This window comes from Fusarium falciforme, chromosome 8 (assembly GCF_026873545.1).
Source record: "Fusarium falciforme chromosome 8, complete sequence".
Classification (NCBI taxonomy): domain Eukaryota; kingdom Fungi; phylum Ascomycota; class Sordariomycetes; order Hypocreales; family Nectriaceae; genus Fusarium; species Fusarium falciforme.
In genome coordinates, this window is record NC_070551.1 from 1,674,748 (window position 1) to 1,699,950 (window position 25,203).

Here is a 25,203-nt window from a genome sequence, read left to right on the forward strand (position 1 = left end):
CCAAGCCTACAGAAAGGGAACAGCCGCTGACCTTGCACAGCTTGAGCCACATCGTTGGTGGGCACCGAGAACAAATACGGTATCGCCAGGCCTGCGTTTGGTCATAGTGCAGCCGCATGCGTAAAAGACCAATGACGAAAGCGAGATCCATGCAATGTGCGTCGATGGGCTGAGCTCGTGAACACGAGGCATGGACATGAGCCTGGACATGTGAGAAGAAACAGATGAGGTTGGGTCAACGACACCTCGACAAGTCGAGTCAGGCGCTCTCAAGTTTTAGTGGGATTGGCCACCGAGGCCGACAAGACCCGTCCTGATGCATCCGCGGCTACCGCACTTCACTCCATCTTACAGCACCCAGATGGGTTGATCAAAAAGGAGGGTGGCTGCAAGCTGCGGTGCCTTGGCTCTTATTGAGGCAACCCATGGATCGTGGGGTCATGGACAAGCAGCAACCAAGCTGCACGGCAAATTGGAGTCTCTGGAGTGAGACAGAACAGGGCTCACGGGCAATGATATCGAGACATGTGCTTGATCAACTTCCTTGTTTGGCCCCGGCTTTCGAATATGGCCATGACTGATAACGACACTTAACGACCCAACTGATGCGCCAGAGGTCAAAAGGATTGCCAAACCCTGGAACAGGCTTGACCTGTACGACGGGACACACCCACACTCGATCAACGAGCCCCTGATCCCCTGACGCGATTGCTGGATCGCATCTTGTGCATCGCCCTCTCGGCCGCTCCCGTGCTGAGGCTGTACCGGTATAGCTTGCAGCTGATGCACACCATTGGGAGCCTGCGAACCGCATGGCAACCAGCCAGCGCCTTGGTGGCTCTGAGGGACCTAGCTCATCTCGGTCGCGGTCCCTCCTGTGCGCCCTCTGTCTCTTGCAGTGGAGGTTTGCTCTGGTCTGACACTGCCCGAGGGTGTGCGCTTTGGCTGATCTGCCACCTGCCTGGCAGCTGTCATCAGCATCAGCGGATCAGCTATATTTTCCTTGGTACAGGCAAACATGAACGCGTTTTTCGTCCCAACCATCACTCTCTTGAGTGAATGATCTCGTTTACATCTCGAGTGCCATTCACCAGACATCTCTCTTGCCTCCTCATTCACAGTCGCAAACCACAGCCGGGCTCATCTTTCAACGCCTCGATCTGCGTGTCCCAGGCTACACTCGTTACCGATTCTCGTCTTTACTTGGAGAGTGAATATCGGAATCCTTTTGCGCGACATCGACTAGGAGACTCTCAACCAAGAACCAGCAAGATTCCCCTCGCTCATACGTGCGCCACAAGCTGCTGTGGCAAGGTTACTGGCTCGGACTCTGTAGGATCTTGTACTTCAGGTTCGGCTTGTGCGAGCGACGCGGTGTCCTTCGCTTCTTTTCCCTTTCGCTACTACTTGGAACCCATCGCTATCGATACTGCCGCAGGGAACGGTTGAGCCGGTTCTCTAGGTTTCCTTAACAGACCACATTCCGAGATCGAGCGTGGGACAGGCCTTCGACGTTGGATTCGCCGCGGCTCGAGACTTGTTGGCACCTCAACGTTGGACTTTCTTTCAACACAGTCGTTAGCGAAGCCCTTTCAGCAATCGTACCAAGCACCAAGGTCGTGACTGTGATGAGCTCTCATTTCTGCTAGACATTTTGTTGGGCACACTCTTGAACAGCGAGTTTTTGAAACCCGAAGAGTTATTTGCTCTTAGTATTTTCTTCCTCTTTGAGTTGAGCTGATAGGAATGATGGAGCCGTTCACCGAGGAGGAGAAGGTATGTTATTACCCTTTATAGGTTCTAGGGTCGCTGACATAGTGTTTTCAAAGCGACTGCTTCTCACGGAGATAATCAAGAACAGCCAGCTGGATGTGAAGATTCTCGGAAGATTTATTAAATCTAACCGTATCGAGCCCAACTGGATGCGAATGCAGCTTCCAGGAGGTATGCGCATCTATTTGTACTCTCTTATCTTTATACTGATTTACTTCAAGGCCGCCCCATGGTTGATTGCATGCGAGCTGTCGATGGTTTAGATATTAAACCGCGTGGCAGAAAGCGCAAGGTGACGTACAAAGAAGAGCCAGACAGCCAGAGTGGCAAGGAGGCCGCTTCGACAAGTTCTCAAGAGCTTCCTCCTCTTCCCCGGCCTTCTGTACCCTCGAGACATGTACCGATCCTACCACGCCCTTCGTCGACTGAATCTCGCGAGTCTCCCTCGTCTCAGCCAACCGCGCCGCTGCCGAAGAGGAAGAGAGGTCGCCCATTATATGCAGGTAGGGAGGCAGCTGGTCACCAGCCCGCTATTCTACGACACATCGCACCAAAGCCTTCCGAGGAGCCACGACGAGAGCAACCCAGACAGTTGCAACCGGCAAACGGCCCTGCCCCTCGCGCAATTCTCCCCAAAGTATATCGCGAAGTTCCCCATCAAGGGGCTGTTCCACCCTCAAGCCAAGTCCCTCATGTCCAACAGCCAAATGTCGGGCCAGCCGCAACATCTTACTATCCTCCTATTTCTACCAACCCACGCCCAGCTGTGGCTCGTCGAAATGCGCGAAGACAGCTCCTTGGGCTTGAAAATGGCCTCCAGGTGAGCCAAGAAACATGTCCACGCTTTCGAATGAAACTAATACCTTCAGGGCCCCATGATCCAGAGATTGGCAGAGCCCTCACCTCTTCGACCTCGATCCCTTAGTGGGGTGCAGCGAGTCACTGACGAAGATGTCTCACCGGGGTTCAGACTTCAGCCCAGAGGCGACGACCGTGCCACTGCTGGGAAGTCTCGTCGATCTCGGGCATCGTCAGAGAGGGCGAGTTCGAAATAGGGAAACAGCTACGAAATGAGATTACGACGAATACCTGAGACCAGGTTGTCTCACCTACCCCTAAGTTCTAGATGGACTACACGGCTTTGCTTCTATACTTCTTTACATGGACTAGCTGGCTAGCCACGTTTTTATAGTACCGGCTTCATTGCCGCAGTGCTGTATTTGGGACTACGATAGAGGATTATTGCTGTTATACTTTGTAAGAACATTGCGAGGGAGAATGCCGCGTTAGGCATTAGAGAGCGCGGTTATGGAAGAGGATGTGCTCATGTCTCCAAAGCTAGACATGACCCTTTAGAGACTGTACGAATATGTAATGATTTCTTTTAAACTATGCATTGAATTCTCTACTGCTGGAATATTGTCGTCATGGAATCTATTGTTAATTCTCAAGCGATAAGATGAGCCAATCGAGGAAGCAAAGCCACAGGAACAAAGACATAATCACAAGGGCAGATAAAAGGCAGCACGCTTTAGCCAATTTGTATTAAACTCCTTTGTCTTTAGCCATAAATCATCCCATCAAGCTTTTTTCAACACAACGCACGCACACATCACCAAACATTCGCGGAATATAGATGCGACAGATACCGAGTCTCTAGCCCTCGGTCGAGTGATAACCCAATCTGGCTCCCCTGAGCCAGCCCTTGACTCCAATATGTATATGCGACCGTGATCATTATATTGCCTTGCAGCTTGTCATTTACTCCTTGGCAATCTTCTCAACAGTGTCGAGGAGAATGTCGGCGTGCTTCTGCTGGAAGATGAGCATGGGGCGCAGGCGGATAGCATCAGTACCGCTGCCACCGATGTTGACACCGAGGGCCTTGGACTTGGCGAGGAACTGATCCCGCTTAGGGTTGTCAAAGGCAATGAAGGTGCCCTGGCCCTTGCCACGGAGGTTCTGGAACTGGCCAGGATACTTGCGGGAAAGACCCTCAAGCTCGCCGTAGAGGTAGTCACCAACGCGAGCGGTGTGGTTGACGAGGTCGAGTCGGTTGATCTCGTCGACAATGGCCTTGAAGAGGATGGCTCGCGAAGGATCACCCATCCAGGTGTTGAACTGACGGTAAGGCTTGTTGGGACGGATGGCGGCATCACCATAGTAGAAACCGGCAGCCTGAGCCTTCTTGGAGAAGGTCACGATATCAGGAGGGGTCTCGAGGTTCCAGTGCTCATGAGCCCAGAACTTGCCGGTGGCACCGACACCGGTCTGAACCTCGTCCACGATCAAGAGGATGTTGTGCTTCTTGGTCAGGGCGCGAAGCTTCCGGAAGAAGTCGGGCGAGGCGTGGTTGTCACCACCCTCACTCTGAACGGGCTCGACAACAACGGCACAAGGAGGCAGACGGTAGTTCTTGATAAGGTGCTCGACCTCGTCAAGACTGGCCTGCTCAATCTTGCGGTTCTCCTCGACGTTGTCCTCTAGAGGATACTTGAGCTTGGGGAAGGTGGCCTGGGGCCAGTCAAAGGCGGGAATGTCGATCTTGTGAACGGCCTTGGAGCGGGTAGTCGAGAGCGAACCGAACAAGCGGCCGTGGAAGCCAGTCTTGAAAGAGAGGATAGAGAGCTCGGGGGCACCAGGGGCCTGGTTGAGCATGGCACTCTCCAGCTCTTGCTGAGTGAACTCAACATCGGGGCCACCGCGCTCCTGCTGTCGGCGGTACATGAAGGCGGCCTTGTAGGCTGTCTCGTTGGCGTCGGAACCAGTCATGGCTGTGAAGACATGGTCCAGGCCGCGAGGAGCAACGGTGAGGAGACTGGACTTGAGAAGATCGGCCCAGTCATGCGAAGGGAAAGCGCCGAGGGCGGGACGGTTCACAATGGCGCTGACCATCTCGGGGCTGGAAGCAGCCTTGATGAGGGCGGGGTTGTTGTAACCGATGGCGATGGAGGCAATCTGAGCGAAGCTTTGTGCGTGTTAGTCTCATTGTTCAATGCCAATTGGTCGTCAAACGCAATAGGGAGCTCTTACACGTCGAGAAGTACGTTGCCGTCAGGGTCAGCAATGTAGTTACCCTTGCTCTTGGTGTAGTCGGCAAGCATGTTCATGCTGCGGGTATCAAAGACCTGAGTGAGCTCCTCAATGTGCTGCTTGGTCTTGGGGCCGGGAATGGCAGTCTTGACGGTGGGAGCCTCGGGCTCGCCAGGGAATAGGGACTTCTCGGAGGCGGCGGCAGCCATTCGCATGTTTCGCGAGGTAGCAAAAGAGCGGCGGGCAGCGACGCGGGAGGCGGAGAGGGCAGCGGGCCGGGCGGCCACGCCAGCGCGGAGGGCCGACATGACGATGATGTTTGACTGTTTGGAGGGGGCTTGGATGGATAGAGCGGTTCGAGAGTGTTGAAGGTGAGGATTGGTCTACTACAAGGAAGAGGCGGGCTGTTAGCAACTTGTGGCAGACTTGAGATCCATAGTAAAGAGGGAAGGTGTCGTCATGATAGGCCAACATTGGATCACCAAGGTACAGAGAGAAGAGTAAAGTATAACAAAGCAAGAGAGGAGCAGAGGATAACTTACTTGAACTGACGCTCTTGCTGCCCCTTGAAGCACAAACTCAATGATAGGTATCGTGACAATTGGGAGGAAACGGACCAGGAGGGAGACTGACTGGCCCTTTTATATCATGCCCAGCCCTGGAATCACCTCCCGCCCCCTCCAGATGTCTCCCCCCCTCCCGTCCCCCAAAAGATCCATCCAGTCATGACTTCTTCCCGCCTCGTCTCGAGACCTGGCGTTAGCGGCTGCCAGAAGCGAAACTAAAACCAACGTCTCCCCGCAATCGCTCCAGCCTGCGACTTGACCGAGCGGAGCGGGAGGGTTGGGTTGGGTAGCCAAAGGAGGATGGAGGAGGGAGACTCGATGGGATGGGAGGAAACAGGAAAGAGAGGGGTGAGGTTAGCAAGTTGCCTCTAGAGGAAAGTACCTTGGCTCAGCTACCAGTGAGCTCCCACCTTTTCCTCGGCCTCCACCTCGATTCTTTTTGGATTCTACACCCAAACCATCTCCAACGTCCCGAAAAGAATTCAAGCCATCCCAAAGCATTGCCGAACCAGCTTTGAAACTGCAACAGTTGTTCTACTCGAGTCCCTTTGCAAACTCAATTGACTTTCCCTATGTCAACATCAAGGCGCCCTGTGATAACAACCCCCCCTGCCACCTTATCCACCCCAGCTAGATCTCGATAGGCAAGGCAAACCACAGTACCAAGCACACCGTGCATCCGATACGTACCGGCATCGTCATTCGCCCTGCTCTCCATTTCATGCCAGATTCGAACGAAACCCGTGAGGCCCGTGAACCTGCCCTCATGGCTCAATCTGCCGATGCAGCTGGCCAATCATTCCCTCCAGCACTCAAAAAGATGTGGTAATTAGCCCTCCCCTCCACTTGGGAATTTGGGGAATTCTCGTTAGAGAAGCTCTCACGGGTTGGCCTTCCTGTTTGTGGGACGCGCTATCGCATGGGACTTTCACGTTGTCAAGGCGCGGGGTATCTCCATATCAACGATGGGGTACTCTACCGAGCTTGAACGCCGTTTTTTTTTTATTACGTGGAAAACACCCTCTTGCTACACTGGCCTACTAGCCGAAATTTCCCATCCTGGCGATTCACCGAGCTTCACCACCCGCGAACTCGCCCTCTTTGGTAGGTTAGTTATCCTCACTCAGCAGGGATTGTTCTGGACCCAGATGCGCCGTGTCCCCGTTGGAGCCTCACACCCCACGAACTGGTCCGGTGGCCGTCATTCACAACCCCCGGGCCGGTTCCGGTCCCGGAGCCGTCCACCATTATCGGCTGCAAGAGTTCCTCGGGGGGCGTTGACGTGCTGTAATGTGTGTAGTATCTACGGAGATCGGCAACTTGATAAGCCCATCGATTCCAATAATTAGCATGCAAGGTACGTAGCGTAGCGTAGCACATCAGGGCGGTCCAGAAGCCTCCCCGTTTCGGCAGGTCGAGGGAGATGGGGGGCGGGGGGGCCGTGGAGTTCATGTCTGAGGTGGCTAGCCGTCTCACTTGACCTGACATACTGGACTAGTTAGTATACAAAGATTGCTTCGTTCGCTCCTTCGTGAGCAAGGCCAGCCATGCACCCATGGATGCTTTCGTCGTTTCTCGTCTGTTGACTGGAGCAACCTGATTCCAAGCGAGACCACACCGATGCCGATATCAGTCACTGGCCTGGTCACGCCCCATCCCGTGCCGGACAATGATATCCAGGAAAGTCAACAGTTAATCATCTCGAATAATCAGTAAAAAGCAAAGTTCAACCTGCTAATGATGCTTCTGGGACAAATTCAAACGACAACGCCATCGCCAATGTTGATGCCAATGCAATGCAATGCCAATAGTACCCGAGGAAACTCGCGCCCAACCATCATCATCTTCTCCTTCATCTCTCCAAGGTCCAAGCCTGAGCTCGGTTCTGGTAGAATCTCATAATTACCAAGAGGGCGATACCCAAATCCTTCGTGTCTCCATCTTTACAATACCGCTGATGCTCCAACAGAGGGTTCGTTACTCGCTCCCATGCTCGCGCATATACCTGACAAAAGTCTTCTTGTGGGTCTGTGATTTCTTGTCAGCCTCCATTGCATGATCATGACTACTGAGTACCGCTCATAGCGTAAGACCTACCATTCCGGCGTATTTGCCGTCTTTCAGAACACATATGTATCGAAGACCCAACTTGGAGAACAATTCGTAAACCAAATCCATCGGCGACTTAATATCGAGCGCAACCGGTGCCTTCCAGTCATGTTAGCAGCAGTCAAGTGAAACCGAACAGAAGAGGACTCACGGGATCAATGTATGGCGTAAAGTCAGTCGGATCGAACACGTCGTTGTCCTCGTCAATGCTGGGAATCCGGTCCATCAAGCAAAGATCCGTGCTTTCTTCCACCAGCTGATCCAGCGCATATCCTAGATCGGGAACAGGAATCAAGCCCACCAGGATACCATGTCGCACGATAGGCAAGCCTCCATCAAGCTCACCAGCTCGGTGCAGAAGCTCGAGCTTGACTCGCAGGCTGGTTGCAGGCACCAAAGGCGAGTTGGTAATGTCGATGAGACGCTCTCGTCGAATCCGTGGAACAATGTCTGCGAGATCTTCCGTGAAAATCGGCTTGTGCTTGTTATCAAGGAATGGGTACGAGTTCATGCTCGTGAGGAGGTCCTATCACAGTCAGTCACTACACCGACCCACACGCTCGGGAATCAAGACTTACATAGATACTGTTGGGCTCGATGGCATCTGCCGTCCACTTGGCCACAAGAATGGCAAGTGAGAATGGCAGCACATAGTCGAGGCTACCGGTGAGCTCGAACAGAATGACAGCCAGTGTCACAGACAATCTCGTTACGCCGCACATTGTAGCACCGGCCGCAATGAGACCATACACACCAGGCTGGATGCAAGATCCGTCCTGACTGAATGCACAATCGCCCCAGACACCCCAATCAGGGACTCGGAGCACAGTCCATTGCACAATGTGACCAACAATTCTGCCCATCAAGCCTCCCACAACCATGGATGGGACATAGATTCCAGCAGGTACTTTCTAAAACGCGTGTTAGAGAGATCTTGAGCTGCCTGGTCGATGCAAAGACTTACGATTCCAAAAGTGATAACTGTCAAGAATCCTTTGATCAAGAGCGCCACAAACAGGTGAAGAAGGATAGGGGGGATATCATCGATGGACTTGGGGCACAGAGTTTGCTCTTCCCAGTCAATGTCTGACCCATCGCATGGCGAGGCAAGGTTCAGGAGAAGCTCGGCGACAGGGAGCCTCGTCAGGGCATTCCAGTAGCTCATCAGACCTGTCACCAAGGCCACGAGAAACACTTCAAGGAGTGGGAACTTCTTGATCACCTTGATTCGTCGGAAGGTCTGAGCCCAGTACTTGGAGGCCTTGATGAAGAAGGCTCCGACGGCGCCGCCAATGATTCCTACAAAGATGAAGCTGACAAGCTCGAAATATTCCCAGTCAACGAGGTACCGCACTTCGAACAGAACGATCTTGTGGGTGCCGTATGGGTTGAGGAATTTGAGTGACAAGGCTGCGACGATGCAGCAGAAGAATGTCCTGAACAGCGTCTTGGCCGGGAAAAAGTACGATACTTCTTCCAGGCCGAAGAGAACTCCTCCCAGGGGAGCACCAAAAGCCACAGCGACACCGGCAGCTGCAGCGGCCGAAATGACCTCGCGTCGCTTGCCGTCGTTCCGGTCGTATTTTGAAAAGATACGACAAAGAATGTTGCCCACACAAGCAGCCATGTGGACGTATGGGCCCTCCTTTCCAAGACTCATCCCTGATGCAACACTAAGGATCAAGGCAACCATCTTGATAAAGAGAGTCCTGACACCGAGGAACCCGTGAAGAACGAAACCGCTCAGAATGACACGGACTTCAGCCACTCCACTTCCCGCCGCAGAATAGTAAATCATGGGCGGATTTTCCGGCTTCGAGTCGGCAACTTGTCGAGGAGTCGAAGATTCGCTGCCGGCGGGTTCGTCGTAGGTCTGCTGTGGATTATCGGCAGCGAGGTTCTCGTCGAGAGTCGTTAGGTGGTAGGCCGAAGGCACCACCGTCTTGGTCCAGAGAGTGATCCAGCACGCAAGAAGCGCAAGAATGAGAACAAACACCATGTAGATGATGAAGCTGCTCCAGATGTCTCCAAAAGGATAGCTCAGGGTGTAAGACCAGGTTGTCCAATCTTCACAGGCACCATCCGGGCAGCACCTCTGAATCTCAAGTTAGCCTAGTCGGTCTCGAAGCAAGCTGGTGTTCCTCATAGGATCAAACACCAGGTTAATACATACCTGCCTGTTGAAATACCAGGCTCGAGAACAATAGCCATCCTTGAAGTCAAACACGGATGATTCGGCAACATCAACCGTGTAAGCCATCAAGGCGACAATAAAGCCGCTCAGAGCGCTCAGGATCCAGCCTTGGGCACCGTCGAATATGATGCGAACCCGACCCCAAACATCCTTTCGACTTCGCAGCTGCTTGACACGATATGAATCGGCAATGGCGTCGTGGACCCAGTCGGTACTGGTGAATTGATCGTACCACACACGCTCGTCGGGGAAAATAGTGCCTTTTGACTCGGCCATGGAGGACTCGTGACGATCTGAAAGGGCGTGTATTATTCTCGAGCCCCATGAAGGGTGTCGGCTGTGATGTCGTGAACCATGATATCCACCTAGAATAGAAAGACGGTCAGTCAAGTTCAGTACCAGTGACATGGTGTTTCTGCGAACCTGTGTAGCTCTGATCTCTGGAGAGAGACGGATTTTGGCCCCGGCTCGAGCTTGGTCCTGCGATGCGAATTCGTGATCTCGAGGTTGTGAGAAGTGGTGATCGTTCGTCCGGCTCGCCCATAGATTGATTCCGACTCAAAGGATGCGGTCGTCGAACAGATCGTGGAGAAGGCGGCTGAGAACCTTCACTCCCACGTTCTGCCATGATGGCGAGAAAGGGACCAAGTTGGAGGGCGCCCGCGGTGGTAAGCCTAAATTATCGTCGAAGATGGGATCCAGAAAAACAAAGCCCAACACAACAGCACCACCGACGGATCAATAAAAGAGAGAAACCAGAACAAGAAAGAAAAATCCGAGAGAAGGGGCAAAGTCTGATCCAAGCCTTTCCTTTCGACGCCCGCCAGTGTCTTGCTGGGGTCTCGATGGTTCGTCAGTTGGCACACCGTCACCGTCAGGGTCCAGGTGACCTTGAATGGGCGTGTGCGCGTGGAGGCGCCAAGCGTGGCTCGGTATCGGGATCGCGGGGAGAATCGCAGGATGGAGGGAGAGACGGGGAGATCGGCGAAGAAAAGAGTGCGAAGTTGTATGTATTGTTGTTGAATAAATAGGTACACCAAAAGTGTCGTCGACGAAGGTTTGTAACGGTTCTGTGCCCGTCTGTAGATGGCAACCTTCTCGGGGATGATTCGGCCGAGTTGAGTTTATCGAGAGCCACAGGGTTCAGGAGGACAGCTCTAAGACCGTGGTCTTGGGCCTTTTGAACGGTCCTCTTCTAGGTAAGGTATACAACGCGAGATCTCGGTTGCCCGTCTGTCGCACCTTGTAGGGCAAAAGAGGTCTCTCAGACACTCTTCAACGAGGTCGAGGAGGGAGAGGAACGCCGATGAAGAATTCAAAGGGAGATGTGATGAAGCAAAGTAGAAAGACAAGGGAATGAATGGCAGGTATGAAACCAACCCCCATGCCCATGCCCATGTCATGGCTTCAAAGTACATCGGCCTCCTGCAGACCTTCGCTGGGCTCAAAAGTACCTCGGGTGCCAAATCTGGGGGTATTTCGTCATTGCCCAGCACGCTCTTTGGCTGGGAGCCAATTGACGGCTCCTCCACTGTAATTTTGGCGCTTGATGCGCCGTTGCAGCTGAGGTCGCAAATCCTCCACTCTCGGGAATGGTTATCGGGCAAGCTCCGACCAGAGAGGAAGGTTCTCAACCGTTCAATCCACTGCAAGGCACACATCCATACGCACCACGTTTTTTTTCCTTGTGCGACAATTGACGTAGTGTTGACAGATCTTCAATTCTTGACTCAGTCTTGACTCTCTTCCCGGGTTGAGACCGCATGTCTTGGTTGATAACACCGCGCCGACTCGAATCCCCAATCTCCACTGAAATAAGGCGATCTGACGTCAAATGCCTCTGCTCTCCCATGACTCGCGATCTTGTTCTTGATAAGCGCACCTACACGCGTCCCTGGTCTTGTGTAGCGTTTTGGGCGGGATGGGGTCAGACAGAAGTCAGAAGGGACGACGGGTGGCGTCCAATTCAAGGTATACCATGTAAGACATCGTACTTCATAGGTAGGGAATACATTGCCTCATCTTCAACGACGGCTCTCGCTCCATTACATTTGCCCAAGGTGAGCGGGGCGCTGCGTATGTACAGTTGACTCTCTCTCTCCGAGACATCGCCGCACGGTTAGGGGTCATCTGAGCTCTGACTCCTCCGCTCTCGGTTAGGTGGAGGCTTGTCCCTGGAACGCGGGTATCACGTGCCACATTTCCTGCCGCAAGTTGTGGCTGATGCAAGACAGGGACATCGTGGCTAGTGATGCTAACCTTATCTTATCGTGAGACTAAAAATTTCCAAACGGAAAAAGTGCTGCGACGACTGCGACGGCGGCTGAATTGGTCGAAACCGGAGCATCAATTTCTTTCTTATCCCTCAACCTCTTGACCAAAGTTGCCTTTTGTAGGCGTTTCGCCACAATGGCCAAGAAGAGAAAGTCGAGACAAAGCGATGCGCCCTCTGGGCCCAAGGAGCTTGACGCTGCCGATGCGCGCCTTGGTCCTATCACCACCTTCGAAGATGTTGCCGACTCCGAGGACGAATACTTCATGAACCGAGATCAGATTCTGCTGGAGGATGGACCCAACTCGAAGCGCCGAAGAAAACAAGACGATGACGAAGACATTGAGTTGTCCGACGAGGAGATCTTAGGCTATGAGGACTCGGAAGACGACGACGATGAGCGACCACGCAAAACCAAGGGGTCTGCCTCCAAGGGCGCGGCCTCTGAGGAAGAAGAAGAAGAGGGAAGCCAAGATGGAGAAGAGGGAGACTCTGGTTGGTGGGGCTCTTCGAAAAACGAATACTACAATGCCGACAACATCGAGACCGAGGCCGACGCCCTCGAGGAAGAGGTCGAGGCTAAGCGACTTCAGCAGAAGAAGCTCTCCAAGATGGCCGAGGAGGACTTTATCTTCGATGGCGACGAATGGCTAGCTGAGGGCGCAGAAGCAGATGGCGGCGAAGAAACTGTCACTGAAGTCCTCAAGGAGGTCGAGGTTACGGATGACATGGGCCCCGAGGAGCGATATACCCTGCTCAAGAACCGCTACCCCGAGTTCGAACATCTCGTCAAGGAGTTCCAAACGCTTCAACCTGCGTTGTTGGAGCTTCAAAAGGCAGCTCAGGGTTTGTCAGGGCAATCGCTCGAGGCAATCAAATACTGGGTTCTCGGGTGCTATGTCGCCGCTCTGGCCAGCTATTTTGCCATCTTGACATCCCCAGCAAGGGATGCCTCCAAGGCGCAGAAAACACTGGACCCTGCAGAGCTACGGGACCACGAGGTCATGGAGACGCTGATCAGCTGCCGCGAGGCTTGGCAGAGAGTCAAGGACATGAAGTCCACCAAGACTATCGAGGACGATGTCATTTCAGAAATCGCTGAGGAAGGTTTCTTGCAGAGCATCAATGATGAGGCTACCAAGAAGCCAAAGAAGAGCAAGAAGACATCGAAGCAAGAAAAGGCCGCTGCTGAAAAGTTGGCAAAGAAGCTCGAGAAGGCCAAGGCTGGAGAGGCAGCGGTTGCTGATCTGTACGACCTGCCTCTTCCTGGCAAGAAGTCCAAGAAACAGAAGAAGGCCGAGGTCGAGGACAAGAATGACGACAACTCGGACTTTGGAGAGGAGGATGCCCTTGACGAGCGGACAGCTGCCGACAAGGCCGCCCGCAAGAAGAGTCTCAAGTTCTACACCTCTCAGATTGTGCAGAAGGCGAACAAGCGAGCCGGCGCTGGCAGGGATGCTGGTGGTGATATGGATATTCCTCATCGCGAGCGTCTTCGAGATCGTCAAGCACGTCTCAATGCCGAGGCGGAGAAGCGTGGACAGAAGAACTCCAAGATAGGTGCAGACCTGGATGACAACAGCGACGATGAGGATGCTACCACTGCCAAGGCTGTTCGCGACGATGAGGATGAGTACTACGACATGGTAGCGCACAAGTCCAAGAAGAACAAGGAGGAGAAGGCCGAGCGTTATGCTGCATATGCTGCGGCCAGCAAGGCAGACCGGGTAGTAGAGACCGAGGAGATTGGCGAGGACGGCAAGCGCAAGATCACGTATGCCATCGAGAAGAACAAGGGATTGGCACCAAAGCGCAGCAAGGACGTCAGGAACCCCAGAGTCAAGAAGCGCAAGCAGTACGAGGCCAAGCAGAAGAAGCTCAAGAGCATGAAACCCATCTGGCAAGGTGGCGAGCCCAAGGGAGGATACCAGGGAGAGCTGTCGGGTATCAACACGGCGGTTATCAAGAGCACAAGACTATAGATTTGAATGCATTGGAAAATTTGTTAATAGCGTTAATTATTGGGTCTTGTTTCACAAATACTTGATTGTTCCTGTGATATGGATGGAGAAGTTGTCGTGTAAGTCCCTGCCCCTGATTATCGAGGGCGGGCCGGGTGTGGGTGCGTAGTCGGCCCCGCCAAACTCCACGTTGCAGCTGCGTTGCTTGATGGTGAGCTTCCCTTTAGCAACCTGCAACATCCCACCTTCGCCCACAGCAACTTGGCACTAACTAGTGCGAGCAACCCCTACTCGATGCCTGCAAACAGGTAACACAGAGCGATTCCATCATTACCGCTCTCGCGAGCTACGAACCGAAAATGGCCGACCTCGACCCTTCCAAGCTCACCTCGACCTCCCAGATCTTCTCGACGAACCACACCCTCCCCCAGATCCGCGCTATTCACAAGAGCCTCCATGTCGCTATCGAAGAGAAGTCTACCCGTCTGCGTACGCAGGTCGGAAGCTCGTACCGCGAACTCCTAGGCACGGCCGACACCATCGTCCACATGCGTGATGACAACGATGTCGTCCAGGAGCTGCTAGGCAAGATGGGTGGTCGTTGCGGGAGAGCTATAATCGGTGCCAAAGCAACAGGGCTTTCCAAGTTTGTGGCGAGGGAGAACAATTCAGAAGCGTCCATTGCTGCGCGACTGCGTCTGCTTGACGCCTGCGTCCTGGTTGTTGGGCGAATACTGAAGGGTGGAGGCGGGTTTGGTGACAACGTCAAGAAGGGAGATAGACTAGTGCTATCAACCAAGGTTCTCGTTCTCAGTCGGCTTTTGATCAAGAATCTTTCGGAAGATGCAACCGACGCGAGCAGTCTTCGTGCTATCGAGACAGCCAAGGCATCCATCAGCAAGCTACGACGAAGACTCCTGAGAAACGTTGAAAAGGTCTTCGAAAGGGCGGGTGATGAGACAGAAAGGGAGGATGTGCAGAAAGCGCTCTGCGCCTATAGCCTGGCAACCAGCTCTGGAGCAAGAGATGTGCTACGGCATTTCCTCCATGTGAGAGGCGAGGCCATGGCGCTTTCATTCCAGGTGGAGGAGAGTAACCGCAAGAGAAGCGCCGACGATGTCATTCAGAGCCTCAAGCTCTACTCCAGGACACTATTGGATGTCCAGGCTCTGGTACCAGGAAGGCTCTCATTGGCCTTGGCTGGGCTCAAGAACAATCCTCTCTTGGCTGATCCCAGTCTGAAGCGACTTGAGGGTCTACGGTTGGACGTCTACGAGCGCTGGTGTGGCGAAGAAATCCAATACTTCACACCTTACATTCGGCACGACGATCTTGATGGCAGCCATGCCCGAGATATGTTATCGGCCTGGTCCGAGAAGGGGTCCGAGGTGTTGCTTGATGGGCTCAAGAAGACCTTGGACACAATGTCGGAGTTCAAGATGATCATGGAACTGCGAACAAATGTTTTGGAACTTTGGATCCGAGATGGCGCAAAGGCACGAGGCATTGACCCGTCCGAGATGCAAGATGCCCTGCGCGATGCCATCAACGCACGCATGTTGGCTGTGCTTGACAACAAGGTCAGCAAGCTCCGTCTAGTCGGGTCTGAGGTTTCTGCAGCTCTGGGACGATGGAAAGACGGCATCACAGATGAGCACGTTAGTATCTGGGACGAGGAAGGTTACGACGCAGCTCTCGCAGGCGGTGCCGCGCCTTTTGTTCAGGAGGTTGTGTCCCGACTCTATGGCCGAAACGACGCCGTATCCAAGGCGGCGCATTGCTACAAGTCATGGTACCATGTGATAGACGACGTCAAGGATGTCGTGGAGCAGCTCAGGAGGCAGCGCTGGGACAATGACTATGACGAGATTGAGGACGAGGAGACGATCGAATCCAGGCAGAAGCTGCTCAGCAAAGATGACCCACAGATGCTGCAGGAGAAGCTCGACACAACTCTGGACAGATCATTCAAGGAGCTCGAGGACCAGATCCAGAAGCTCTGGGACGAACGGGCCGGGTCGGCGCGGAACGGTAAGGTGGCCATGTACTTCCTCCGTGTTCTCAGAGACATCCGCCATCAGCTGCCACAACGCCCGTCGATCAAGACCTTTGGATTGTCCATTGTGCCTTCACTCCATGAAAAGATCTCAGCGGCAGTGTCCTCTCCTGCACTAGATGAGTTCTCTGCCCATGGGGTCTCCCAACGGGTTGTGGTTGGGCGTCCACTCTGGGAAGGGGAGCCGGCCTTGCCTAACCAGCCGTCGCCAGAACTCTTCCAGTTTCTTCGATCGTTGTCGTTGGCCATGTCGGAGGAGGGCGTGGATCTGTGGACCAAGGCCGCCACGTCTGCTCTCAAGAAGCATTTGAGTCAGCGGCTCTGCGAGATGTGGGATGCTGCCCTGGCAGAGGTTTCATCTAAGAAGGACACACCCAAGGAGGAGCCTGCTAAGGACGATGATGATGACGATGACGATGACGAGGAAGAAAAGGAGGAAGATGCAACGGAGAAGGAGGAGGATACCAAGGATGTCAGCAAGGATCAAGCATCTGGCCTAACCCACGAGCAAAAGGCAGACCTCTTTACCCAGTGGCTCTTTGACATTGCTCTCCTAAAGCGATGCATTGGCAGTATAGAGGAGACAAGCAGCGCTCTCCAAGATCTTGAGAACAAGATGTACGAACATTCCAAGCTGGACGATGAGGCAGCACGACAGCGGCTCACCAAATCGGCCAACGAATTTTGGCAACGAACCCATTTGTTGTTTGGTCTGCTCGCATAGGATATAGATGAATAATAGATGTAGATATAATGAAGTCTTGAGAACTCCATCCTTCTCGTTCATATACCAACTCGCATTCTATGCACAAGGACGATGTATACCTTGACATCCTCACAGCTTATGTCTCTTGGTACCGCTTGCGAGCTTTGCAAACTCCTGCTGTGGCACCCCCGTCAGGAATCTCTCGAGACCGGCAAACACCTCGTGCACATTCTGTGTGTGCATGAGTTCCATCTCGGGCCTCTTGATGAGCTTCTTGATTCCAGTCAAGCTGTCCCCAACCAGATGCTCACCCAACCTCTCGTCAACCTCCTTCAGCACCCTCTCGTTAAACTTGCCATCATCCGCCTCGTTGAAAATCTCATTCACAAATCCACATCGCTCTAATTGCTCAGCCCCAATACGCCGACTCATCAACAGCGCCTCGTTCGCGCGGGCAGGTCCAAGACGCAGCACCAGAGCCCGCGACGCTCCGCCCTCGGCAACGAGGCCGATGGACGAGAAGGGTGTGAGAAGGAAGGTAGAGGGCGCGCAGTATATGAAGTCGGCGTGAGCGACGAGAGCTGCCGTGAGGCCCACGACGGGCCCGTTGAGACCTACGACTAGCACCTTGGGGTGCGTCGCAAAGGCGTGGGTGATGTTGAGGTTGAAGGCGACAAAGGTTTGGAGCCAGGTCTTGTGTGAGTCCTTACCCGAGGGGGACTCGCGAGTGAATGTTACATCAGCTCCCCTGTGGTTGGTTGTGTTAGCTTTGAAGAAGTTGTGATGGTTTAACTTGAAGAGTACCTACGCAGAAAAGTAACGGCCCTTGGCTAGGATGACGGTGATAAACACCTCATCATGGGTTGCAACCTCTCGCATCTTTTGGGCAAGATCATAATAATGAGCTCCCGTCATGGCATTTAGCTTGCTCGCATTGTCGATGGTCAAGACGGCAACACGGCCGCGATACTCGAGTGTGATGATGGATTCGGCCGACATCTTGACAGACAAGAAACAAGATCGATACTGAAACTGAAGGATGACAATGTAGAGATGGGATGAGTGAGATTGAACGGAAGACAAGTCATCAACAGGAATCTTACTCAGTTCTCTCTTTATCTGTAGGGTATCGGAACATGGGGTCTCGCTCAATGACACCCGGACAAGGATTCCCCACAATCCGCACCGAGGAGCCTCGGCCTGTTGTGGATCCTGAGCCGGGGTGCCACGGTGAGGAAGGTGGGAATCGATACAGCACAATTAAGGTAAGAGGACCAATTCTTAGATACCACGTCTCGAGAACTTCAAATAAAGGCATTAGATGTCTTCCAAATCACACAACCAACTCCGTTGACCAAAGGCACGCCCTCAAGGCAAGCCCAAGCATGCAATTTTTCTATCTTCATCAAGAGCAAACCGCCATCAGGACCCCCTCCTCTCCCTCTACACCACCCCTCACCACCCAGCGTTCACTTAAACCTTTGCAGAGAATTCCTAACGGCGCTTGGGAGCAATGTGTCTCTGCTTAGGGAAGTTGAGAGGCAGGGTAAGTCGCGCAACGTGGACCGTCGTCTTAGTGTCCTTGTTGCTCACGGGCTTGACGCGGCCGCCGATCTCGTGGAAGTAGCCGTTCATGGTCTTTTGGTCAATCTTGAGGTCGTCGCGCAGGTTCTGCGTGTCCACCTCAAAGTTGTCGACGATGCAGGCAAAGACGCAGCAGTGCGTCATCAGCAGGTCTATGTGGAACTTGCGCATCTCGCCCCGGTCCGAGAACTTGCGCCGGATGCTCTCGATGACGGCCTCGGGCGCTGGCGCCAGAAACTCTCTGAGCTTCTCACGGGGTGGTATACTTCGTGTACCCCTGGCTTTGCCGGGCTTGCTGTGGAGGTAGAAGAGGAGGACGAAGAAGAAGTAGCGTAGCACGCGGAGTCGTGTCACGGCCTCCTCGTTGCCAGCCACCCGGTTGACGCGCGCTGCAACAAAGCGCGAGGGCACCTGGATGCTCTCCTTATGTTGCACCTTCTCCTGCCATTCGCGGACGGGCACAAGGTTGAGGATATCGGCGCCGATAATCTTCTTGGGGTCGTAGACGTCTTGGATCTCGGTCGCGTCCACGTTGGCGACGGGCACGGGCTTGGCCTCGTCCACCACAGCCTGCAGCTCTTCCCGCGACGCCATGGTCGATGTGACTTCTCCGACCGAGCTGAGCATGGCGCGAGCTGCCGCGTCGATCTTGGTGGGCGCATCTCCCGCCTTCTTCTGAGGCGCGATGGCGTTGAGGACGTTCTCTTGGATAGCCTTCTTGGCCTTCTTAGTACCAAATGTCTGGCCGAGATCCGTCTTGAGCTCCATCATGGTCTGTGTCAAGTCAGCAAAATGCGCCATTAGCAAACTCGCATCATGGGCGTACCTGTTTAGCATCGCGCTCGCCCGTAGCAGCGGCCGAGGCCTGCTTCGCACGCACGGCGCCTCGAACCGTCATCTTCTTGGCCTCCACCACCTGGAGCTTGCCGGTCTTGGGATCATAGATGCCGAGGAAGTGGTTCAGCGCAGGCTTGCTGCCCCTAGAGCCCTCCGCCTTGGCCGTGTAGTCGAGACTGCGATGCGCCGTCGAGTGCAGCAAAAACTCCTTCTCGCCGGCAGACTTGGGCTGCTTCGTTTTTGACTTGGCGCCATTCTTGGGCGCATAGGAGTGAAAGGGGGTATTTTTCGGTAATTCGAAGCCCGGGATGGTAGCTATGAAGGATCAATTAGTACGGCGCTGCTCTTGATCTCGAGATGGCGGTGGTTGGTACCTATGACGGGTGGGCAGAACTTGGGTCGGAGGACGGAGGAGACGGTAGCTGACGAGGGAGGCGCATCGATGGCGACCTTTTTCTTGGGCTTGGCCGCGGACTCTCCGCTCCTCTTGCGCTTCTTGTTGCTTTCCGAGGCCATGGTCAGGTCAATTGTGCCGACTTGACTCGCCGCTGGAGGATTTGATCTCCCAGAGGTGGGATGGAGTTTGGCTGGAGATCAAAAAAATTTGGGCGGGCGGCAGAAAACGGGGAGCCCGCTGTTTAGCCGACAGAGGTGAAGGCGGTGACAGCTGAGAGCACCCAAATGGAAGGAAGTCAATGGGCAGGCAATACGCAATATGGGGAATTTTGGAAATCCAATTGTGAATGAGCGTGTCAATTGTTTCTGTTGAAGCAATGAATTCTCCGATCCCATTTAAGATAAGGATATCCCTTAATTCAATTCATCGTAGGGGGATGGGAATTGAGTCTGTGAATCGCTGTATGTTTCTGTAGCTTCCATGAGTGCGCCCCACCGGCCTCGCGAGTTGTGCTGGTGGTGCGAGTCTGTGTGACGTCGAACCATCTGAGCTGATGCTCAACACCAAACACAGGGTTCCCTCTCAAATAATGATACAGACAGTCAATTCGAGTCCACCGAGTCGTTCGAACCTTGCAGACATTCAGACACGTTCTAGGGTAGAACACAAAGCTCTGCCGCATCAAACTAGCACGCCGAGCTTGGAGCTTGGAGCTTGCATCGACGTCACGAGGGCAAAAGCACAGAGCACGAAGCGCACACATTGGAAGGTATTTTTCGTCCTTTTTCATTTAACGTTCATTCACGTTCAGTGCATCGTCTTTGCGAGCATGGTGATGGTTCGACCCTAAACACCGCCTTTGTTCCCGACCGTCCAATTGTCAAGTTCCCATCCGTCGTAATGTCCCATGTGACCGCCAGCAACCGCTCTTGTGCGGGGTTCTGCCACCCTGACGTAGATCCCAAAGTCAAATCCCAGCTCCGTTGGTCGCGGGGAGATCCCAAAGGCGTCGCGGACGGTGAGCGCCCAGCTTCGGCTGCTAGTATCGTTCAGGCGCGTGAAGTCGTAACATCATGAGAGATGGGTCGAGTCAGGTTGAAGTGCGAGTTGTTTACTTGCTGTAAGGGCATAGTCAGTATTGCGCATCGCATCGGCGGCGGCAGGGGAAAACTCACGATCGAGCTCTCATCTTTCTTCTCTTGCGCTTAAGGCGGCGAACCCGCTTCTTTCTCCATTTGGCTCTCATCTTGATCGACGATGCTGTCGCAGACTGTTAGCAGCTGAAGTGCAAATGCGCATGGGCGCAAGCAAGTAGCTTAGGACGGCAATGAGCATGACTCAGTACCTGTCCCAAGGCCAGCTTGGGCCGGGGCCGCGTGTACTTACTCTTTCGTGGATGAGAATCGTGGTGGGATGAGGAACAACTTCTGGTGCTGCGCGGGGAGATTTCAAGAGCTTTTGGGAGGTCATAGGTAGGGCACACAACCCCTCGTGGTCACGTGGGGAAGCACCACCACATTTCTGGGTACAGACAGTAACAAATGCACAGTGTTGGGATATTCACACTGTAATGCGCACAGTGCAGTCTGCTTCGAGGCAAGAAGGGAAGGAACAATTATCTGAATCGGGATCGAGAGAGTCGGAGACAAACGAACGGGATCTCAATTGAAGGGCCTGTTCTCGCCCACAGGCAGCAAAGGGTCAACTCTCATCTTGACCTCGCGGTTCTCTGCCTGCGGGACGGATTTTCCTCCTTTAACAACCCTTGTAGGCCACTTACACGGCTCGATGGATCGACATTGAGACTTGTGAGACTCAACATGGACTACGAACACCAGAATCGAGCGCCATCACCAGGCTCTCCAGCCGCCTACCTTCATCTCGTAGACGGCCGAAGCAGCCATCAATCTCAGAGTATGCCTTTTTTTCCCACTTCACGAACTGCCCTTCTCCACCTCGAGTGGCTCCTCCTAACTAGCTTCATAGTACTGCTTCCACTCTGGCACAAAGAGATCTTCAAAATTGGGCGAGACCCTAATTTCAAGTGAGATTCTGTTCAAGGCATTTGATGGATCTTTACTCACACCTGCAGCACGTTGGCGATCGACGATGATGCTGACTTGATGGTCTCTCGAAACCACTGTGAAGTCTATGTCATCGAGTACGAACCAACCGTCAACCACATTTACGTTCGCGATAGAAAGTCATCCAATGGCACATTCGTCAACGATCAGCTCATTGGCCGTGGTCCAGAGATTGCCGCTGGATATCTGCTGCAGGATGGCGATGTCATCGAGATTCGACCTTACTAGAAGTTCACAGTCGTTCAAGAACATGCCCCTCCCCGCCATGAACTGACCAGCCTGCAACTTGAGGAGTGCGAGGTATGTTGTATTGGATATCTCTCGTGAAACCCTCGCCTGACATGACTGTCATAGTTGTTTGCGCACAGGTACCAAGTCACTGAACGCCGTCTCGGCCAAGGGGCAGAAGCTGCCGTCTGCTTGGCCAACGAAGTCTCGACTGGGAAGCAATTGGTCTGCAAAATCGTCAATCTCGATAAGATTCAAGGAAAGAATGCTCAAGAAGACATTCGACGCAAGTTTCAAGAGGCCGACATCTTGCGGCAGCTGCGACATGTAAGTAGCCGTTCTTCCTTACCAATAAGCCACATTGCTAACTTGACATAGCCCAACATTCTGCCATATGTCGATGCCATCACTTCTCCGCATACACTGTAGGTAATTCTGTATCTACCAAGGCACCACTGATCTCACAAAAATAGCTATACTTTCACGGAACTTGCCTCTGGGGGCGATCTCATGTCCTTCTTGTTTCGCCATGGAACAGCCAAAGAGTTTGACGCACGAATCATTATTCGCCAGGTGGTTCGTGGACTTTGCTACCTTCATGAGAAAGGCATCGTACACCGCGACCTCAAACCGGAGAACATTCTCTTGGCATATTCTCCCAAGATTGCATACCATCGGGTTATGCTCTCCGATTTTGGTATTTCGGCTATCCATCACTGCAACAGGATGACTACCAATGCTGGAACGACAGCATACCAGGCACCGTGAGTTCATTGCACTAACTGTCGAAGAGGGCTGGTATCTGATAAAATATAGCGAGTTCATGCGAAACGGGCAGTCTCACACGTCGGCGGTTGATATCTGGTCATTGGGAGTCGTCACTACCATCCTCCTTACAGCTGAACGCCATGACGCAGACCTCAATCGAATGAATGACGACGAGATTGAGCAATACATCCGAGTGCTCTTCCACAGCTTGCCGCGCCGGCCGTCGCTAGATGCATACGACTTTGTCTGGATGTGTCTTCAGAGAGACCCCTCGCAAAGAATGACGGCCGATGACGCGCAAGAGCACGAATGGATGTGTACTCCAGCGAAGCATCTCAAGTTCTTTCGACTGCTTGACAAGAGAATCATGTCCTACTGGAAGCCTCAGGACAAGCTGAAGCCAATGCCTTGGGAGTTGCCATCCCTGGTCAATTCTGGCCCACCGACGCCGACAAGAGAGCCCGGATCTTCCAGTCAGTATTTTACGGGAACGCCAGTGCGAAGCAAGAGACAAGCCGACAACTCAACCATAGTTGATGAAGAAGACCTCGTTCAACAAGGCACTGACGGCGCGAATGATGAAGTCTCGTCGCTTTTTGCAGTGCCAACTGGGCCATCACGTTCAACGGGTACCAGCCCCAACGGGATGAAGAATAAAGATGCCAAGTCTGAGCATCCGCAACCTCCCTGGCATGGGTTCCTCAAGCCGGAACATCCCAGACATTCAGACATCGGAGCAAAGCGCAAGAGAATCCCCAAGATCAAGGTCCATGGTACTGAACTGCATCCACTGCCTGGATTAGCCAGACACCTACCGCGGTCTGTCAACCATTTCCACCGCGAGAACGTCCTCCTGGAGCTTCAGAGATCGAAATCCAAGTTTCTCGTTGACGAATCTTGCTCTATTCCAAGCACCCCTCTTGAGATGGTTGCACCACCAGCTCCAGTGAGCCCCAAGAAGCGAAAGAGCACATATGACGCAATGGACAGATCGGCTGGAAGAGAACAGCTGACTGTTCCAAAGATTCAATTCTGCTGAGGCAGAATTACTTCTACGACTGGGTTTAGTTTGGGGATCGGGAGTTTTGTTGTTTAATTGGGTTTACGGCCATTCACGAAACACGAACCATGGGGAACGGGAACAGGTAAACGGGCGTTCAACGGATGAATTAACGAATGGATTTCACGTCACGAATCTGGGCACATCAAGGAGCATCTAATGAAGCGCAATTATGGAGAGGAACCTGGGAAATGGGTTTATGAATCTGGCGCGATGCTCTCTTTGGCCCATGTACCTATGGAACTGAAGCTTACACAGGTAAACAAGGTTGCTATCTACAAATCACCACTCAGTGAGCCCATCCTTCAACACATTCCACCAGCCCTTGGGTTGATACTCATCGTCCCTCACATTCTCGGAGTGATCATTCTCATGCCACGCCGGAAGTGGCTGGATGCTTTGGCTCTCCTTGATCCTTTCCATCCACTTCTTGACACACTCCGCTTGATCCTCTCTAGGACCCCCGGTATACTTCCAAATCTTATGGTCCTCACCATCGTCCGTCTGCCAATCCCACATGATCAGACACCGATCCCCATTCCTCTTACATCTCGAACAGTCCTCCGTTTTCGGATTTCGGAACGCCGCGGGCCCGTACTTCAAGTCGAGCGTCCGCGAGCACGGCAATCCTCGGGCTTTGCACTGCAGACATGGCTTCCTCTTGGTCGGCTTTGGTGGCTTTATAGGACGTACGTGACGATGAACGGCTATCAGGCTCACCGGCATACCATCCATGTATCGTAGTGGACCGTTCTGCTGTCGAAAGTACTCGATGCTGATCCACTGATCGAGACGAAGTTCAAGATTACTCATGCGTTGGCAATACCCTTTCCACGTCTCGCCCTCTGCGCGCTTCAACCCGAGTCCCACGGTGACCTCCTTTTCCACCTCGGCGTCCATGAGGCGATCAATCTCGGTCCACGTGAGCTTCTCACGAGGGTCCAGCTCCGGACGACGGTAGATATAGGGGGCAGGTTTGCGCCTCGCCTCCTTCCGCTCTTCCAAGTCCCTTGCTGCTTGACGTATTGGCTTTACAACGACCTTGGCATCCTCTTCGTCTCGAATGCGGTAGTATTCGTCAACTTCCCTGTCTGCTGCTTCTTTACGCTGGCGGAGGACGGCGTTTACACGAATGGAAAAGACCAATTTGACCATGGTGAGGAGGTCAGGGGGTGCTCGAGGCGGTGGAGGCCCTGGGGGATCGGTCGTGTCCTTGTTGCTGGGCATGGTGTGATGAATGGTTGGTTGGTTCTTGATATATCTGGGAAAGAAAGGCTTTTAGTTCAGGGCTGGGGGAAGTCAACTTACGAGTTTTTCTTTATATATGAGATGGAAGAGAAAAAAAAGGTGACGTGGCTATGAAGCTCATGTGTGTTGGTTTATATGCGAGGTGAATTTTGGTGGTGTGGGTTGAACATGGTGAACAATCTTGCGTTGTCCGTTTCTGCAGCAGAACAAAGAAATTCGATGCAATCTTCAATGTGAATGATCAATGCAGAAATCGCACAAGCCAGAAACACCCAGTGACTCAAAATTGTGACCACTCTTGAGCTGGCCCAAGTTCTGTCTGTACAT

The 25,203-nt window shown here is 53.3% G+C and overlaps 8 protein-coding genes and 1 pseudogene across 9 annotated transcripts, besides 1 other annotated feature; 4 read left to right on the forward strand and 5 right to left on the reverse strand.

Annotated features, from left to right (window-relative positions):
* Positions 1–1,746: 1,746 nt before the first annotated feature.
* Positions 1,747–2,828, forward strand: NCS54_01035400 (Hypothetical protein; the record flags this gene model as incomplete). Its single annotated transcript, XM_053155666.1, has 4 exons — positions 1,747–1,776; positions 1,830–1,944; positions 1,995–2,593; positions 2,643–2,828. The coding sequence occupies 4 exons, from the start codon at positions 1,747–1,749 to the stop codon at positions 2,826–2,828; spliced, it is 930 nt and encodes a 309-aa protein (XP_053011641.1).
* A 706-nt stretch (positions 2,829–3,534) lies between these two features.
* Positions 3,535–5,114, reverse strand: NCS54_01035500 (4-aminobutyrate aminotransferase; the record flags this gene model as incomplete). The annotated part of the gene is made up of 2 exons (XM_053155667.1): positions 3,535–4,741; positions 4,807–5,114. 2 exons carry the CDS (start codon positions 5,112–5,114, stop codon positions 3,535–3,537), a joined length of 1,515 nt encoding a protein of 504 aa, XP_053011642.1.
* Positions 5,115–7,349: 2,235 nt separating this feature from the next.
* Positions 7,350–10,348, reverse strand: NCS54_01035600 (annotated as a pseudogene). The gene is made up of 7 exons: positions 10,099–10,348; positions 9,655–10,040; positions 8,446–9,576; positions 8,060–8,392; positions 7,633–8,007; positions 7,470–7,580; positions 7,350–7,400 (listed from the first exon to the last, which is right to left on the reverse strand).
* Positions 7,350–10,348: a sequence feature.
* Positions 10,349–12,084: 1,736 nt separating this feature from the next.
* Positions 12,085–13,929, forward strand: NCS54_01035700 (Sas10 domain-containing protein; the record flags this gene model as incomplete). The annotated part of the gene is made up of 1 exon (XM_053155668.1): positions 12,085–13,929. The coding sequence occupies one exon, from the start codon at positions 12,085–12,087 to the stop codon at positions 13,927–13,929; it is 1,845 nt and encodes a 614-aa protein (XP_053011643.1).
* Positions 13,930–14,267: 338 nt separating this feature from the next.
* Positions 14,268–16,688, forward strand: NCS54_01035800 (Conserved oligomeric Golgi complex subunit 1; the record flags this gene model as incomplete). Its single annotated transcript, XM_053155669.1, has 1 exon — positions 14,268–16,688. The coding sequence occupies one exon, from the start codon at positions 14,268–14,270 to the stop codon at positions 16,686–16,688; it is 2,421 nt and encodes an 806-aa protein (XP_053011644.1).
* Positions 16,689–16,799: 111 nt separating this feature from the next.
* Positions 16,800–17,669, reverse strand: NCS54_01035900 (Hypothetical protein; the record flags this gene model as incomplete). Its single annotated transcript, XM_053155670.1, has 2 exons — positions 16,800–17,418; positions 17,479–17,669. 2 exons carry the CDS (start codon positions 17,667–17,669, stop codon positions 16,800–16,802), a joined length of 810 nt encoding a protein of 269 aa, XP_053011645.1.
* A 495-nt stretch (positions 17,670–18,164) lies between these two features.
* On the reverse strand, positions 18,165–19,607 carry NCS54_01036000 (Hypothetical protein; the record flags this gene model as incomplete). Its single annotated transcript, XM_053155671.1, has 3 exons — positions 18,165–19,028; positions 19,081–19,406; positions 19,466–19,607. 3 exons carry the CDS (start codon positions 19,605–19,607, stop codon positions 18,165–18,167), a joined length of 1,332 nt encoding a protein of 443 aa, XP_053011646.1.
* A 1,701-nt stretch (positions 19,608–21,308) lies between these two features.
* On the forward strand, positions 21,309–23,607 carry NCS54_01036100 (Hypothetical protein; the record flags this gene model as incomplete). The annotated part of the gene is made up of 8 exons (XM_053155672.1): positions 21,309–21,402; positions 21,475–21,532; positions 21,581–21,776; positions 21,801–21,872; positions 21,927–22,127; positions 22,179–22,225; positions 22,274–22,564; positions 22,617–23,607. 8 exons carry the CDS (start codon positions 21,309–21,311, stop codon positions 23,605–23,607), a joined length of 1,950 nt encoding a protein of 649 aa, XP_053011647.1.
* A 303-nt stretch (positions 23,608–23,910) lies between these two features.
* Positions 23,911–24,855, reverse strand: NCS54_01036200 (Hypothetical protein; the record flags this gene model as incomplete). Its single annotated transcript, XM_053155673.1, has 1 exon — positions 23,911–24,855. The coding sequence occupies one exon, from the start codon at positions 24,853–24,855 to the stop codon at positions 23,911–23,913; it is 945 nt and encodes a 314-aa protein (XP_053011648.1).
* Between the last annotated feature and the right edge of the window lie 348 nt (positions 24,856–25,203).